We start from the raw sequence: 18,119 nt of genomic DNA, 5'->3' as shown, positions 1-18,119 counted from the left end.
CCTCACATTTATCCACATTATACTGCATCTGCCATGCATTTGCCCACTCACCTAACCTATCCAAGTCACGTTGCAGCCTCCTAGCATCCTCCTCACAGCTAACACTGCTCCCCAGCTTCGTGTCATCCGCAAACGTGGAGATGTTGCATTCAATTCCCTCGTCCAAATCATTAATATATATTGTAAATAGCTGGGGTCCCAGCACTGAGCCTTGCGGTACCCCACTAGTCACTGCCTGCCATTCTGAAAAGGACCCGTTTATTCCTACTCTTTGCTTCCTGTCTGCCAGCCAGTTCTCTATCCGCATCAATACTGAATCCACAATACCGTGTGCTTTAAGTTTGCATACTAATCTCTTATGTGGGACCTTGTCGAAAGCCTTCTGGAAGTCCAGATATAACACATCCACTGGTTCTCCCTTATCCACTCTACTAATTACATCCTCGAAAAATTCTATAAGATTCGTCAGACATGATTTACCTTTCATAAATCCATGCTGACTTTGTCCAATGATTTCACCACTTCCCAAATGTGCTGCTATCCCATCTTTAATAACTGACTAGCATTTTCCCCACTACCGATGTTAGACTAACTGGTCTGTAATTCCCCGTTTTCTCTCTCCCTCCCTTTTTGAAAAGTGGGGTTACCCCGTCCAACCCACGCACGGCGCCCCTTCGTAACCCCTCACCCCTGCAGTTAAGCCCTCACCCAACTAACCCCTTCAACCCCACCACCAAACCATCCAACACCGCCCCCACCCACTCACAACCCCTCCACCAACAACCCACTCCCCCACAAACCATCCCATACCCCCCTCACACTGACCATTCCCATTACTCCCCCAGCTACCACCCTGCCACACCCCCCCTACCTACCCACCGCTACCCACACCCACTACCCCCACCTACCTACCCATTCCCCCCCCACCCAGCTACCCACTACCGTCAACCCAATACCCCCACCAACCTACCCACAAGCGCCCCACCCATCTACCCATTCCCCCCCACCTTCCCACTGTCCCCATCCCCCCCAACCACCTACCCACTACCCCACCCGCTACCCAGTCCGCCACTACCCACCCACCCTCCCACTATGCCCTCATCTCCCCACCACCCCCCACCCACCCCCCACCCCACTACCACCCCACCTACCCTACACCCACACTACCCCTACCTCCCACCCAACCTCTACCCCCCTCCCACTCACTACCCCCTTCCCACTCACTACCCCCCCCTCCCACCTACTACCTCCCCATTATCCACCCATCTACTTACTCACCCCCACCCACTACCCCCTCCCACTCACTACCCCCCTCCCACTCACTACCCCCTCCCACTCACTACCCCCTCCCACTCACTACCCCCCTCCCACCCACTACCCCCTCCCACTCACTACCCCCCTCCCACTCACTACCCCCTCCCACTCACTACCCCCTCCCACTCACTACCCCCTCCCACTCACTACCCCCTCCCACTCACTACCCCCTCCCACACACTACCCCCTCCCACTCACTACCCCCTCCCACTCACTACCCCCTCCCACTCACTACCCCCCTCCCACTCACTACCCCCCTCCCACTCACTACCCCCCTCCCACTCACTACCCCCCTCCCACTCACTACCCCCTCCCACTCACTACCCCCTCCCACTCACTACCCCCCACTCACAACCCCCCACCCACTCACTACCCCCCCACTACCCCCTCGCACTCACTACCCCCCTACCCACCCACAACAACCCCCACCCACTCACTACCCCCCCACTCACTACCCCCTCCCACTCACTACCCCCCTCCCACTCACTACCCCCTCCCACTCACTACCCCCTCCCACTCACTACCCCCTCCCACTCACTACCCCCCTCCCACTCACTACCCCCTCCCACTCACTACCCCCTCCCACTCACTACCCCCTCCCACTCACTACCCCCTCCCACTCACTACCCCCTCCCACTCACTACCCCTCCCACTCACTACCCCCTCCCACTCACTACCCCCTCCCACTCACTACCCCCTCCCACTCACTACCCCCTCCCACTCACTACCCCCTCCCACTCACTACCCCCTCCCACTCACTACCCCCTCCCACTCACTACCCCCCCACTCACTACCCCCTCCCACTCACTACCCCCTCCCACTCACTACCCCCTCCCACTCACTACCCCCTCCCACTCACTACCCCTCCCACCTACTACCTCCCCATTACCCACCCATCTACTTACTCACCCCCCCCCCCCACTCACTACCCCCTCCCCTCCCCTCCCCTCCCCTCCCCTCCCCTCCCCTCCCCTCCCCTCCCCTCCCCTCCCCTCCCCTCCCCTCCCCTCCCCTCCCTTCCCCGGTGTGAGATGCCGCCCGTTACCGCTGTCAGAGCTGAGCAGCCGGTTACCTGCGCCGCCCCGCCGATCACCGCTTGAGCCGCTACCCGCCGCCGTTACACTGCTCCGCCGGCTCCTGCGGCCGCTCGTCATCATCATCCTACTGCTGCCGCAGCCGCTGAGGTTAGTTAACAGCCGGTGCCGCCGCCGCCGCCGCCATCTCCCCGCCGGCCGCCCGGCACCAGCGCCGCCACGTCCCGCCCCCTGCGCCGTCCCATTGGCGCAGGGCCCGCCATGTCCCGCCTCCTGCGCTCCCCCATTGGAGAAAGGCCCGTCGGTCAGAGCCTCTGCCCAAGCCCATTGGCGGAGGGCCCGCCATGTACCGCCTCCTGCGCTCCCCCATTGGAGAAAGGCCCGTCGGTCAGCGCCTCTGCCCAAGCCCATTGGCGGAGGGCCCGCCATGTACCGCCTCCTGCGCTCCCCCATTGGAGAAAGACCCGTCGGTCAGCGCCTCTGCCCACACCCATTGGCGGAGGGCCCGCCATGTCCCACCCCCGCGCACTCCCATTGGCAGAGGGGGGGCACTATGTCCCGCCCCTGTGTTCTCCCATTGGCGGGTGGATCCTTCAAGTCCCGCCGCTGCACTTTCCTATTGGTTGAGGGCCCACCATGTCCAGCCCCTGCGCTCTCCCATTGGTAGAGAGCCCGCCCATTAGCGCCCAGACCCGCCTCTGATTCCTTCACGCCGCTGTCAGTCTCCGGCGCCCACCTTGGCCATGCGGGTCAGCCTGGGTCCCATGGAGAGGGAACTGGGGCAAAACTGGGGCAAAACCAGCAGCCGCTGGTGACTTGTGATTAAACAATGCAAAATAACTTTGCATTGCTCTTCATTGCACAGCACCCAAATTATATTATATCCTGGAAACCCCACCCAGTGGAAAGCGAAAAGTCAGTTGTATATAGTCAGTTGGTCTCCTAATTTGAGGAAGGACATCCTTGTAATTGAGGCAGTGCGGCGTAGGTTCACGAGGTTAATCCCTGGGATGGCGGGACTGTCATATGAGGAAAGATTGGAAAGACTGGGCTTGTGGTGGGTGTACGGAACAAGCTACCAGAGGAGGTAGTCGAGGCAGGGACTATCCCAACGTTTAAGAAACTGTTAGACAAATACAGTGCATAGATAGGACAGGTTTGGAGGGATATGGACCAAATGTAAGCAGGTGGGACTAGTGTAGCGGGGAAATATTGGCTGGTGTGGGCAGGTTGTGTCGAGGGACCTGTTTCCATGTTGTATCACTCTATGACTATGAGTTTGACACAGCAAATAACTCCTTGGAGAATAACAAAAATAAACTTTATGACTGAAGATGTTTCTGAAAGGAGTCCAGCTACCTTTAGAGATACAGTTTGAAAACAGGCCCTTCTGCCCACCGAGTCTGCACTGACCAGTGATCACCCCGTTCACTAGTACTATCCTACATACCAGGGGCAATTTACAATTTTTTTTACTGGAGCCAATTAACCGAGAAACCTCTACGTCTTTGGAGTGTGAGAGGAAACCGGAGCACCCGGAGAAAACCCACGTGGTCACAGGGAGAACGTACACACACCAGATTAACAGTACCCGTAGTCAGGGTCAAACCTGGGTCTCTGGCACTGTGAGGCAGCAACTCTACCGCTGCGGCACTTTGCCGCGCCTTCAACAGCAAACAACACAAAACTATCGTTCAAGAAAAAAGGGGAAAATTTGCAAATGATGTAAATATCAAAATATAAAACGCTGAAAATTGCCAGCAGATCAGGCGGTATCGATAATTTCAAGAGGAGAAACTCCTACAGGAGTACAGTAGTGAGCAAACTGAATATTTGCATCACAAACTCGATCGCCCAGAAACGGAAGAAGGTTTCAGAGAGTGGTGATGCAGCCCAGTCCATCCCAGGGACTGACCAGCCCATCATCAAAGGGATCTTTAGGAGGCACAGCCTCAAGAAGGCCGTCAGTATCATCAAAGACCCACACCACACTGGCCACGCTCTCACTTTGCTCCTACCATCAGGAAGACGGTACAGGAGCCTGAAAACTGTGACCTCCGGGTTCAGGAACAGCTTCATCACGTACTGTAACCATCAGGCTTTTGAACCACTCTACACAACACTAAGCTCAGTTACTATATTCTTCTATGGACTGTGTCTTTGGTTGCACGTGAACTTCGTTTTTTTCCAGTATTATGGTTATCTCGTGTTACTGTTATTAATTTATTGTGTCTTTGTTTATTGTATATTTATCCATGTGTTGATACAAGCAACTGCAGATGCTGGTTTACCAAAAAAGGATGCAAAGTGCTGTAGTAATTCAGCAGGTCAGAAAGCATCTTTGGAGAACATGGAGATGCTACCTGATGCGCTGAGTTAGTCCAGCATTTTGTGTTTTTTTATCCGTTATGTTGCATTTATGTGAGGTGCAGCAAGTAAAAATCTTATTGTTCCGTTATCAGTACATATGAAAATTAATCCCGACCCGAAATGTTCTCCATAGATGCAGACGGACCCACTAAGTTACTTCAGCATCTGCAATTCCTTGTGACATTCAACAATGAAACACTCTTGATTTCTTGAGAGAAATAAAGTCATCGTTAACTATTAGGGCGGCACGGTGGCTTAGTGGCAGAGCTACTGCCTTACAGCGCCAGAGATCCAGGTTCGATCCTGACTGCGAGTGCTGTCTGTACGGAGTTTGTACGTTTTCCCCGTGGGTTTTCTCCGGGATCTCCGGTTTCTTCCCACACTCCAAAGACAAACAGGTTTGTAGGTTAATTGGCTTGATATAGACAATAGACAATAGGTGCAGGAGGAGGCGATTCGGCCCATCGAGCCTGCGCCGCCATTCAATGTGATCGTGGCTGATCATTCTCAATCAGTACCCCGTTCCTGCCTTCTCCCCATACCCCCTGACTCCTCTATCCTTAAGAGCTCTATCTAGCTCTCTCTTGAATGCATTCAGAGAATTGGCCTCCACTGCCTTCTGAGGCAGAGAATTCCACATATGAACGTAAAATTGACCGTAGTGTGTGTAGGATAATGTTAGTGTGCAGGGATCGCTGGTCGGTGTGGGCCCGGAGCGCCGAAGGGCCTGTTTCTGCGCTGTATCTCCAAAACTATAAAACTAAAACTAAAAACTAAATCTAACCACTGACAATAAAGGGGGACCTGGCGTGGGGGGTCTGTCGAGAGCATTGGGGACTAAATGGAATAGTTTGTAACTTTGTCGGTGTCCGATCAGTGGTGACTCTTTGCATACCTTGGATATGCAAAACAAAGAATCTCACTATGACATGTCACATATGATAATAAAGTATCATTCATTCATTCATTCATTCATTCATTCATTCATTCATTCATTCATTCTCCACTGATGCTGAGTGGCTTGCTGAGTGTTTCCTGCATTTCTGACTTTTGATCTGAATTCCCATTCCCATGGATTGTACATCTGAGTGCTAAAACAAGCCGAGTCTGATTAAACATGCAGCTACAGCAGGCAGTGAAGAAAGCTAATGGCATGTTGGCCCTCATAACGAGAGGATTTGAGTAGAGGAGTAAAGAGGTCCTTCTGCAGTTGTACAGGGCCTTGGTGAGACCACATCTGGAGTACTGTGTGTAGGTTTGATCTCCTAATTTGAGGAAGGACATCCGTGCTATTGAGGCAGTGCAACGTAGGTTCTCAAGGCTAATCACCGGGATGGCGGGACTGTCATATGAGGAAAGGATGGAAAGACTGGGCTTGTATTCACTGGAATTTAGGATGAGAGGGAATCTTATAGAAATGAGTAAAATTATAAAAGGACTGGACAAGTTGGATGCAGGAAAAAATGTTCCCAATGTTGGGGGAGTCCAGAACCAGGGTCCACCGTCTAAGAATAAAAGGGAGGCCATTTAAAACTGAGGTGAGGAAAAACTTTTTCACCCAGAGAGTTGTGAATTTGTGGAATTCTCTGCCACAGAAGGCAGTGGAGGCCAATGAATGAATGAACTAATTTTAAAAAGAGTTAGATAGAGCTCTAGGGGCTAGCGGAATCAAGGGATATGGGGAGAAGGCAGGCACGGGTTACTGATTGTGGAAGATCAGCCATGATCACAATGAATGGCGGTGCTGGCTCGAAGGGCCAAATGGCCTCCTCCTGCACCTATTTTCTATGTTTCTATATGTCAGAGTGCAGACTCGGCCACTGCTTTGCCAAACACTTGTACTCGACCCACCAAGGCCTGCTGGATCTCCCTCCCGGTTGTTAACTATTTTAACTCCCCTTCCTATTCCCACACTGACCTTTCTGTCTTGGGCCTCCTCCATTGCCAGAATGAGGCCACACACAAACTGGAGGAACAGCACCTCATATTCTGCTTGGGTAACTTACAACTTATTGAATTCTCCAGTTTTATGTAACTAACACCAACACCCCCCCCTCCCCCCGCTCCTCCCCCCCCCCCCCTTTCTTCCCTGTGCCCCACCTGGTGTCGAACCCATTTCCCAATTTCCCCTCCCCACCTTGCCGTCTCCACCTATATTCCTTCCTCTGGCTTCACAATTCACACCTCTTATTTCCTTATATCACATTTTTTTGTCTTTTCATCTCTGGCCTTTGTCTCACCATCTGCCAATCACTTGTATCCATCTATCACTTTCAAAGACACAAAGTACCGGAGTAACCCAGCGGATCAGGCAGCATCTCTGGAGAACATGGAGAGGTGATGTTTCGGGTCCGGAATCTTCTGCACGGCGGCACGGTGGCGCAGCGGTAGAGTTGCTGCCTTACAGTGCCAGAGACCCGGGTTCAATCCTGACTACGGGTGCTGTCTGTACGGAGTTTGTACGTTCTCCCCGTGACCACGTGGGTTTTTCTCCGAGATCATCAGTTTCCTCCCACACTCCAAAGACGTACAGGTTTGTAGGTTAATTGGCTTGGTATACATGTATAGAAAATGTAAAATTGTCCCTAGCATGTGTAGAGTAGTGTTAATATGCGGGGATCGCTGGTCGGCGCAGATTCAGTGGACCAACGGGCCTATTTCAGTGCTGTATCTCTAAACTAAACTAAACTAAACTGCAGGTGCTGCCTTACCTGCTGAGTTACTCCAGTCCTTTGTGTCCTTTTTTGTAAACCAGCATCTGCAGTTGCTTGTCTCTCCTCCTTTCACTCACCAGGCTTTGTCCTGCCCCTCCTCGCTTCCAACTTTCTTCCCCGCCCACCCCACCACAATTAGGGTCATAGAGGGTCATTGAGAGTCATACTGTGTGGAAACAGGACCTTCGGCCCAACTTGCCCACACCGGCCAACAATGTCCCAGCTACAGTAGTCCCCACCTGCCTGTGCTTGGTCCATATCCCTCCAAACCTGTCCTATCCATGTACCTGGTATGAAGAAGGATCCGCACCCGAAACGTCACCCATTCCTTCTCTCTCTCTCTCGATGCTGCCTGGCCCGCTGAGTTACTCCAGCATTGTGTCTATCCATGTACCTGTCCAAATGTCTCTTAAACGATGGGAGACAGTTAGATTCGGAGACAATCAGTCTGAAGAAAGGTTCCGACCCCAAACGTCGCCTATTCATATTCTCCAGTGACGCTGCCTGACCCGCCGAGTTACTCCACCACTTAGTGGTTTTTTTTGGTCAACCAGCATCTGCAGTTCCTGGTGTCTCCGTGTATCTGAGCCAATAGGTGGCAGTATCACCAAAGTCACAGCATGCGTGGAAGCAGTGAAATGGCTCTCAGTTCACCAGCAACATTCTCATGTAGCAGCCTTCCCATCGTATAATGGTGCTCACTTGACTGTAATACAAGTGGACATCGAGCGGCCAGTGGACATGCTAAAACAGCTGGTTAAAATTTGTCAGCCTCTGCTCAATTGACAGCGCATTTGCCTGTTTCAGTCATTAGCTTGTGGGATCGCATACTATTCCAGGGCATGTCATTCCTGGGGTTGATCCTGTCAACGCAATACTGTCAAAGTTGCTGCCTTTCAGATGGAATATTGAACTGTGGCCTCCATCTATTTCTTCAGGATACAGCATGGGAACAGACCCTTCAGCCGATCGAGTCCACGCTGACCAACAACCACCGTACCCCATTGCTCTATCTAACGTACACGAGAGAGCACATTGTCTGGCTGCATCACGGCCTGGTTCGGCAACTTGAACGTTCAGGAGCTGAAAAGACTGCAAAACGTTGTGAACACTGCCCAGTCCATCACCGACTCTGACCTCCCCACCATCGAAGGGATCTATCGGAGTCGCTGCCTCAAATAGGCAGCCAGCATCATCAGAGACCCACACCATCCTGGCCACACACTCATTTCACCCCTGCAATCAGGAAGAAGGTACAGGAGGCTGAAAACTGTAACGTCCAGGTTCAGGAACAGCTTCTTCCCTGCAGTCATCATGCTATTAAACACTACAACCTCAAATTAGCTCTGAACTACAATAGACTATTATTATTATTATTATTTACAGTGTACTATGTTTACATATTCTGTTGTGCTGCAGCAAGTAAGAATTTCATTGTTCTATCTGGGACATCTATATACTAAAACTCTCGTTTGTTATAGACAATAGACAATAGACAATAGGTGCAGGAGTAGGCCATTCAGCCCTTCGAGCCAGCACCGCCATTCAATGCGATCATGGCTGATCACTATCAATCAGTACCCCGTTCCTGCCTTCTCCCCATACCCCCTCACTCCGCTATCCTTAAGAGCTCTATCCAGCTCTCTCTTGAAAGCATCCAACGAACTGGCCTCCACTGCCTTCTGAGGCAGAGAATTCCACACCTTCACCACTCTCTGACTGAAAAAGTTCTTCCTCATCTCCGTTCTAAATGGCCTACCCCTTATTCTCAAACTGTGGCCCCTTGTTCTGGACTCCCCCAACATTGGGAACATGTTATCTGCCTCTAATGTGTCCAATCCCCTAATTATCTTATATGTTTCAATAAGATCCCCCCTCATCCTTCTAAATTCCAGTGTATACAAGCCCAATCGCTCCAGCCTTTCAACATACGACAGTCCCGCCATTCCGGGAATTAATCTAGTGAACCTACGCTGCACGCCCTCCATAGCAAGAATATCCTTCCTCAAATTTGGAGACCAAAACTGCACACAGTACTCCAGGTGCGGTCTCACCAGGGCCCGGTACAACTGTAGAAGGACCTCTTTGCTCCTATACTCAACTCCTCTTGTTACGAAGGCCAACATTCCATTGGCTTTCTTCACTGCCTGCTGAACCTGCATGCTTCCTTTCATTGACTGATGCACTAGGACACCCAGATCTCGTTGAACCCCCCCTCCTCCTTGTTTGTGACTGAACTTCAGCCAAAACGGTACACGATAGCGCGACAATTTTAGGCTCACCTTACTCACCATTGTCACTTTATAGTGATAATGCAATTAGTTTTATTGAAATCGGACTTATATTTTTTAAGTTATTCACATTTTAAAGTTTAAAAGGAGGGGAGGAGGGAGGGAGGAGGGAGGGGGGAAGGGGGAGAGGGGAGAGGGGGGTTGAGGAGAGAGGGGAGGTGGGGGGGAGGACAGGGTGCTGTACCAATGCAGGTGAGGTTTGGGCCCAACGGGTCCACTTGGTCTAGTATGACAATAAAATACTCTTGACTCTTGAGTTTGAACCAATTGTATCTATGTATGGTATAATCTGATCTGTTTGGATAGCATGCTAAACAAGACTATTCACTGTAACTCAGTATGTGCGGCAATAATAAACCTAAACCCATTCATATCAGTTCTCTGTGTGGGAAGGAACTGCAGATGCTGGTTTAAATCGAACATAAACACAAAAAGCTGGAGTAACTCAGCGGGACAGGCAGCATCTCTGTAGAGAGGGAACGGGTGACGTTTTGGGTCGAGACCCTTCTTCAGACTGATGTCATGGGAGTGGGAGGTACATAGAAAAGGGAGTGTATCGATAAGGAAGCGTAAGGTGTCAAAATGGGACAAAGGGGATGAAGTTCAAGGAAAATGTAGAATAGATCGTTGTTAGTTGGGAGAAGGTAACAACAAAGCACACAGAGATAAAATGTAGATGGATACAGTAAGACTGATCGGAGAACTGGGAAGGGGGAGGGGATGAAGAGAGAGGGAAAGCAAGGATTACTTGAAGTTACATACCAGTTCTATGTTTACCCACTCTCTCATCCACTCCCTGCACACTAAGGGTAATGTACAGAGGCCAATTAACCTAAAAACCCACAGGTGTTTGGAAAGTGGGAAGAAAATGGAGCACCCGGGGGAAAACCACGCGGTCACTGGGAGAACGTGCAAACTCCGCACAAGACAGCACCCAATGCAGGATCAAACCCGGGTCTGTAGCTCTGTGAGGCAGTGGTTCTACTAACTCTCTCAAGTGTCAACGTGTGGGTTTTGACCACTCCAGCAAACATCTGGGAGGTCAAGAATGCTTTTGGTACTTTCGCCTCGAAGGGCCAAATGGCCTCCTCCTGTACCTGTACCTCTATGTTTCTAGTCAGGGTATTGAGTATCGAAGTTGGGATGCTATGTTACAGTTGTACAAGATGTTGGTGAGGTGACATTTGAAGCATTGTGTTCAATTTTGACTCGTTAAGTTGGAAAGAATGCAGAGAAGATGTTCAAAGAAGTTATAACGACTTGGGGGTCTCACCTATAGGGAGAGGTTGAGCAGGCCAAGACTTTATCCCTTGGTGTGTAGGAGGCTGAGGGGTAATCTTACAAGAGACTATAAAAATCACAAAGGGAATAAATAGGGTGAATGCACAGTCTTTTACTTAGAGTGGGCAAATCAAGAACCAGAGGACACTGTTCGAGAGGAAAAAGATTTAATAGGAACCTGGAAAGCATTTTTTTCACACAGTGAGTGATAGACAATAGACAATAGACAATAGGTGCAGGAGTAGGCCATTCGGCCCTTCGAGCCAGCACCACCATTCAATGTGATCATGGCTGATCATTCTCAATCAGTACCCCGTTCCTGCCTTCTCCCCATACCCCCTGACTCCGCTATCCTTAAGAGCTCTATCTAGCTCTCTCTTGAAAGCATTCAGAGAATTGACCTCCACTGCCTTCTGAGGCAGAGAATTCCACAGATTTACAACTCTCTGACTGAAAAAGTTTTGCCTCATCTCCGTTCTAAATGGCCTACCCCTTATTCTTAAACTGTGGCCCCTGGTTCTGGACTCCCCCAACATTGGGAACATGTTTCCTGCCTCTAACGTGTCCAATCGCTTAATAATCTTATATGTTTCAATAAGATCCCCTCTCATCCTTCTAAATTCCAGTGTATACAAGCCTAGTCGCTCCAGTCTTTCAACATACGACAGTCCCGCCATTCCGGGAATTAACCCAGTAAACCTACGCTGCACGCCCTCAATAGCAAGAATATCCTTTCTCAAATTTGGAGACCAAAACTGCACACAGTGCTACAGGTGCAGTCTCACCAGGGCCCTGTACAACTGCAGAAGGATCTCTTTGCTCCTATACTCAACTCCTCTTGTTATGAAGGCCAACAGTCCATTGGCTTTCCTCACTGCCTTTTCCTAACTTGACACCATTCAGATAATAATGGATATATGGTAATTGAGGCAGCTACTATAAAACCTTAAAAAAAAACATTTGGAAAGGTAGATGGATAGGAAAGATGGAGAGGGACATGGGACAAATGCAGGTAGGTGGGACTAGCTTAGATGGGGCATCTTGGTCAGCATGGGCAAGTTGAGCCGAAAGGCTTGTTTCTGTGCCATATAACTCTAAGGCTATACACAAATACAATCAAGCCAAATTCAAAGACAACAGGTAGAGTAAATAGAAATATATTGAGTGTAGAATATAGTTCTCAGCATTATAGCATACCTGTTCCAGAGACAGATTCCAAAGTCCACAATGGGGTTGATGTTGACGGAGGTCCATCACCCCATGTCCAGGACATCACTGCAGATGATCCACAGGGGGGTTCTGAGATTCATCCATCTCCAGATGCTTCATCAATGATGTATAGGAAGGAACTGCAGATGCTGGTTTAACCCAAAGATACACACAAAGCGCTGGAGTGCCTCAGTGGATCAGGCAGCATTTCTGTAGAAATGGAATCGGTGACGTTTCGGGTCAAGACTCTTCTTCACACTGAGAGTCAAGGGAAAGGGAAACGGGTCAAGGATTAATGGTCAAGGATCAATGATCAAGGATCGAGGATCAATGATCGCGAATCAATGATTGAGGATCAAGGATCAATCATTGAGGATCAATAATCAAGGATCAATGATATTCCTCTGTGTAGGAAGGAGCTGTAGATGCTGATTTACACCGAAGATAGACACTAAATGCTGGAATAACAGCGGGACAGGCAGTATCTCTGGAATGGATGATGTTTCGGGTTGAGACTCTTCTTCAGACTGAGAGTCAGGGGAGAGGGAAAGACTGCTCACTTTGTATGTAATGACTGCAAGCGCAAATCAAGCATGAATAATATGCTGACTTCCCTCGGATGGGATACCCTAGAGCTCAGCAGAATCAGGCTAAGACATTGCAATTTACAAAGAGATTCATAAAATCACGCCATCAAATCTTCCGTCATCCCAGAGCACGAACTGCCATGAAACGAGACAAAATACCGGTCCCTGTATCATCAACTCGCTAAATTTCAATAAACTTTGCTACCAATATTCCCTTTACCCGAGGACGATAAGGGAATGGAATATGTTACCACCCAACTCACGCGCCTCTCCCTATGTTCAGTCATTTAAAAAGGGGATTGAGCAACCAGATCTCCTCAACTTGGTCAAAAAGGCCCACTTCAAAATTTGCCCACTACTCTACTCACTCCAACCTGCGCGAGATAAACACTCATGAAGTGTTTGCGCAGTAATTGAGTAGTGTTTGCGTGGCGGCACGGTGGCGCAGCGGTAGAGTTGTTGCCTTACAGCGAATGCAGCGCCTGAGACTCAGGTTCGATCCTGACTACGGGCGCCGTCTTTACGAGGTTTGTACGTTCTCCCCGTGACCTGCGTGAGTTTTCTCTGAGATCTTCGGTTTCCTCCCACACTCCAAAGATGTACAGGTATGAGGGTTAATTGACTGGGTAAAATGTTAAAAAAATTGTCCCTAGTGTGTGTAGGATAGTGTTAATGTGCGGGGATCACTGGGCGGCGCGGACTCGGTGGGCCGAAGGGCCTGTTTCCGCGCTGTATCTCTAAATCTAAAAAAAATCTAAATCTAATCAACCAGAACCAGAACTGAGATAGGGAAGCGTAAGGTGTGAAAACGAGAAATCAAAGCGGATGCAGGGCAAGGAAGATGTTGAATAGATCATTGTTGGAGCAAGGAAAATGTAGAATAGATCATTGTTGGAGCAAGGACAATGTAGAATAGATCATTGTTGGCCAGGAGGAAGGTGACAAGGAAGCAGACACAATAACGGTGGTCCATCGCCCATCCTCTTCCCGCTACAATACTCTTGAGAACTACATTTCCCGAAGGCCACCTGGCCTGGCCCGAACCCCACGCACGCGCAGTAGATGGTGGGAGGGAGGGGGCGGGAAGGAGGAGGAGGAGGGGGAGGGAGGAGAGGAAGGGGGAGGGAGGAGAGGAAGGGGAAGGGGGAGGGAGGAGAGGAAGGGGGAGGGGCTGGCGCGGTGGGAGGGGCTGGCGCGGGCTGTCGTTGTGGGAGGGGCTGTCGTTGTGGGAGGGGCTGGCGCGGTGGGGGAGGGGCTGGCGTGGTGGGAGGGCTGGGCTGTGGGAGGGGCTAGCGTGACGTCACGGCCATGCCCGTGTTCGTGCCCGTGGCGTTTGGCGGCGGTTGGGGGTTGAGCGCGAGCCCGAGCCCGGGTCGAGGGGTTCACTGACCCCCCTCCCCTCCTCCACCACCCCTTGGTCTCCAGGGCAACCGACCAGCGGCAACCGGCCGGCGGCGGCGGCGGCGGCGACGGGATGAGACGGCGGCTTCAGAGCGGCGGCGGCGGCGGGGGGAAGGCGTCGCGGACCCTCAGCCACAAGGATCTGAAGGAAATGAAAGAGAAGGAGGAGGATGAGAAGCAGAAGGAGAGCCGCGACTTCGCCGGCTTCAGGTAACAACCCCCCCCCCCCCCCCCCCCCCATGACCCGGGGGTCCGCCGGCTGTGTGAGCCCATCACGGTGTTAACCCCCCCCCCCCCACACACACACACACACACACACACACTCCCTCCCGGGGTTAGTGGTTTCCCTCTCCCCTGAAAGGAGCCCTGCTAGCCCCCGACACTCCTCCAGCGGGGAAACCATCCCCTCCCCTCCCCCCCAGCTCCCTGGGGGAAACCCTCCCCCTCCCCCCTGGGGGAATCCCCCTCCCCCCTGGGGGAAACCCTCCCCCTCCCCCCTGGGGGAAACCCTCCCCCTCCCCCCCCAGCTCCCTGGGGGAATACCTCCCCCCTGAGGGAATCCCTCCCCTCCCCCCTGGGGGAAACCCTCCCCCCAGCCCCCTGGGGGAATCCCTCCCCCCTGGGGGAAACCCTCCCCTCCACCCTGGGGGAAACCCTCCCCCCAGCCCCCTGGGGAACCCCTCCATCCTGGGGGAACCCCTCCCCCCGGGGGAAACCCTCCTCCCTCCCTCCCCCCCCCCCCCCTGGGGGAAACCCTCCTCCGTCCCTCCCCCCCAGCCCCTGGGGGAAACCCTCCCCTCCCCACAGTCCCAGGGAATCCCTCCCCTTAACCCCCATCTCCCCAGCCCCCTGGGGGGAGTCCCTTACCTCCCCCAGCCTCCTGGGGGAATCCATTCCCTCTCCCCCTCCCCTCCCCCCAGCCCCCGGGGGAAACCCCTGAACTCCTGGGGGATTCCCTCACATCATGCCAGCCCCCTGGGGGAAGCTCTCCCCCTCCCCTCACCCTGGAGAAACCCTCCCTTCCCCCCAGTCCTCTGGGAGAAACCCCTGGGGGAATCCCTCCTCTTCCCCTAGCGCCCTGTAGAAACCCTTCGCCAGCCCCCTGGGGAATCCCTCCCCTCTCCCCCACCCCGGAGAAACCCTCCCCTGTCCCCAGCCCCCTGGGGAAACCCTCCCTTCCCCTCCCCTCCCGCCCAGCCCCCTGGGGAAACCCTCCCCTCTCCCACTAATGGTGACAATCCCCCCTCCTACCCCTGGCATAAATACTCCTCCCCCGCAAGGAATACTCAATCCCCTTCCCCCCTGGTGGAAACTCTCCCTCCAGACTCTGGGGTGGGGGGTATTCTCCACTCCTGGTGAAAACCCTCCCTTGGCGTAAACCCTTCCTCATCCCCCTCCTCAACCCCCCTTCCCCCTGGGGTAATCCCACATTTAACTCTCCCTCCAGCACCCTGATTCCTATCCATGTAAACCCTCATCTCTCCCCCCACCACCACCACCACCACAACCCGGGGTAATCTTGCTGCTAACTCTCCCTTTCACAATTTCACAACCTGTTCCCTTCTGGTGTAAATACTCCCCTTCCTCCCATAACCTGGGTTAATCCTAATGCTTTCCCCAACAATACCTGGATTCCTAACATAGACACAAAATGCTGGAGTAACTCAGCGAGTCATGCAGCGTCTTTGGGGGAAAAAGGACGTGGGACATTTCGGGTTGGGACCCTTCTTCAGACTGAAGTGAAGAGTAAAGACGTGTTTTTTGGGAGGACAAACCAGGGCAGTGCTTACACAGTTAGGTTGTAGGGATCCGTTGAAGGTATCAAAGCAGTTGGACAGGGTTGTGAAGAAGCATTTGGCATGCTTGCCAGGGCACTGAGTACAGTTATTGGAACACCATGTTACAGCATAACAACACATTGGTAAAGCCACATTTGGAGTATAGTGCATAGTTTTGGCCAACGTCCTATAGCGAGGATATCACTAAACTGGAAAGGGTGCAAAAACAGGTTTGAGGAGGTTACTGGTTTGGGGTCTCGACCCGAAACGTTGCCCATTCCTTCTCTCCTGAGATGCTGCCTGACCTGCTGAGTTACTCCAGCATTTTGTGAATAAATCCACTTAAATAGGAATGTGGATAAGAAAGGTTTGGAAGACTATGGATCAGTGGAGTTAAGGAACTTGATCGGCATGGAAGAGTTGTTCTGAAGGGCTTGTTTCCACGATATGCCTTGGCTATTGAGCTGATGTGTCGGAAGGAACTGCAGATGCCAATTTACACCGAAGATAGACACAAAATGCTGGAGTAACTCAGCGGGACAGGCAGCATTTCTGTAGAAAAGGAGTGGGTGATGCTTTGGGTTGGAACCCTTCATCAGACTGAAAGTAGGGGGGGAGAGGGTGGAAATGAACTGGATGCAAGAAATAAACGAGGCGAGAAAAGGCAAGACAAATCAGAGACTGCAACAGGTGACCACAGGAAGGGTGGAACCCATAATGCTGCATTGTTGGCTGGGAAAGGTGTGTTAACAAGGATGCGACCTGTAGAACTAGTAGGACGACTAAGGTGCGGGGAGAGAGAATAGTTACTTGAAATTAGGGAAATCAACGTTCATACCGCTGGGTTGTAAGTTGATTACCCTGGGTTGTAAGTAAATTACCCAAGCGTAATATGAGGTGCTGTTCCTTCAATTTGCGTAAGATTAGTTATGCGTTGTGCATCTTCGGAACGCAAGCTCTTGGTGAGGGTGTGGAAGATATATATTGTGTCTTCCAGGAGGATGAGCATGTGCTTTGTGAAGAAATGGGGATTGTTCCACTTGAGAACTCATGAATCGTTTTGGTAAATCACATAAAGCTTGATGGGAAGATGAGGAAAAAGATGACAAATTTAAGATGATCAACAATTTTTTTTAAAAATCCGAATAGGCATAAGCAAAATCCTTTCCCCACAGTATGGTGTTCTGATTTGAAATGCTCTGTCAGAAAGGCAGATTCAAAACAAAGGAATATTTTTCCATGGCAATGAGAATGAAATCAAACTCAGTAACCAAGAGACTATCACAATGGGCCAAATGATAGTCCGATATTCGATAAACAAGTTTCAAATGTTGTTGCTTGGATAATTGGTCTTGGTTACCACATACAAGATTGTTTGACTCGGGTAAAGCAACTTTTGTCACAGGCCATACATCGAGGAGGCAGAAAACACCTCAGTTGGCCATTGTAAAATGCGCCAGAGACCCGGGTTCGATCCTGACCTCGGGTGCTGTTTTACATTCTCCCTGTGACCCCTTGTGTTTTCTCTGGGTGCTCCGGTTTCCTCCCACACTCCAAAGACATGCAGGATGGTAGGTTAATTGGCTTCTGTAAATTGTCCCTGGTGTGTAGGGTAGAACTAGTGCACAGGCGTTTGTTAATCGGCCTGGACTCGGGCAGGCCAAAACGCCTGTTTCCACACCATCTCTAAAGTAAACGAAAGAGCATTTCAAGTGTTGGGAATACAAGCTATTCTATTGTTTGCATAGTGATTGCATGTGCCTGCATACTATCATAGAAAACTGACCTATCTGTTTGTATACTATACCACAGTTATAAAGCGGAGAGTGGAAGAGAAAAGCAAAATGTAACAATGCCAGACTCAAATGGAAATGAAGTGAGAGAAGAAACTTAGCAACTGTGTGGAGGAAGTAACGAGAGAGAAGAATATCAACGCATGCCGCCATGTAGCAGTAACTGGAGACAGAGAGAGAGAGAGAGAGAGAGAAAGTGAGAAGGAGTCTCCCCAGCAATGAGCAAGAATGATCAGGCAACACAGCAAAGCAGAAAGTGCTCTCCTTATTACTACATAGTTAGCCTGAGAAGAGCGATGTGAAGAGGAGGCCTAGGTTGATGTCCGAGTGACACAAGACGTAGGGAA

At 51.2% G+C, this 18,119-nt stretch overlaps 2 protein-coding genes across 2 annotated transcripts in view; one reads left to right on the top strand and one right to left on the bottom strand.

Moving 5' to 3' along the window:
* LOC144610837 (TBC1 domain family member 20) overlaps nt 1-2,563 on the bottom strand; it is a 47,568-nt gene extending 45,005 nt beyond the window's left edge. The window contains exon 1 of the mRNA XM_078429774.1: nt 2,387-2,563. Coding sequence (XP_078285900.1) covers nt 2,387-2,474 — 88 coding nt within the window. The 5' untranslated portion in view covers nt 2,475-2,563. The remainder of the gene's footprint in view (nt 1-2,386) is intronic.
* An 11,531-nt stretch (nt 2,564-14,094) lies between these two features.
* Nucleotides 14,095-18,119, top strand: part of dgat1a (diacylglycerol O-acyltransferase 1a) — an 80,675-nt gene continuing 76,650 nt past the window's right edge. Inside the window, exon 1 of the mRNA XM_078425799.1 lies at nt 14,095-14,411. Within this exon, the coding sequence (XP_078281925.1) occupies nt 14,275-14,411 (137 nt within the window). The 5' untranslated portion in view covers nt 14,095-14,274. The remainder of the gene's footprint in view (nt 14,412-18,119) is intronic.

Source organism: Rhinoraja longicauda, chromosome 2, assembly GCF_053455715.1.
Source record: "Rhinoraja longicauda isolate Sanriku21f chromosome 2, sRhiLon1.1, whole genome shotgun sequence".
NCBI classification, from domain to species: Eukaryota; Metazoa; Chordata; class Chondrichthyes; order Rajiformes; family Arhynchobatidae; genus Rhinoraja; species Rhinoraja longicauda.
The sequence above is the reverse complement of the archived record's forward strand: the minus strand, read 5'-3'. Positions and strand labels throughout refer to the sequence as shown.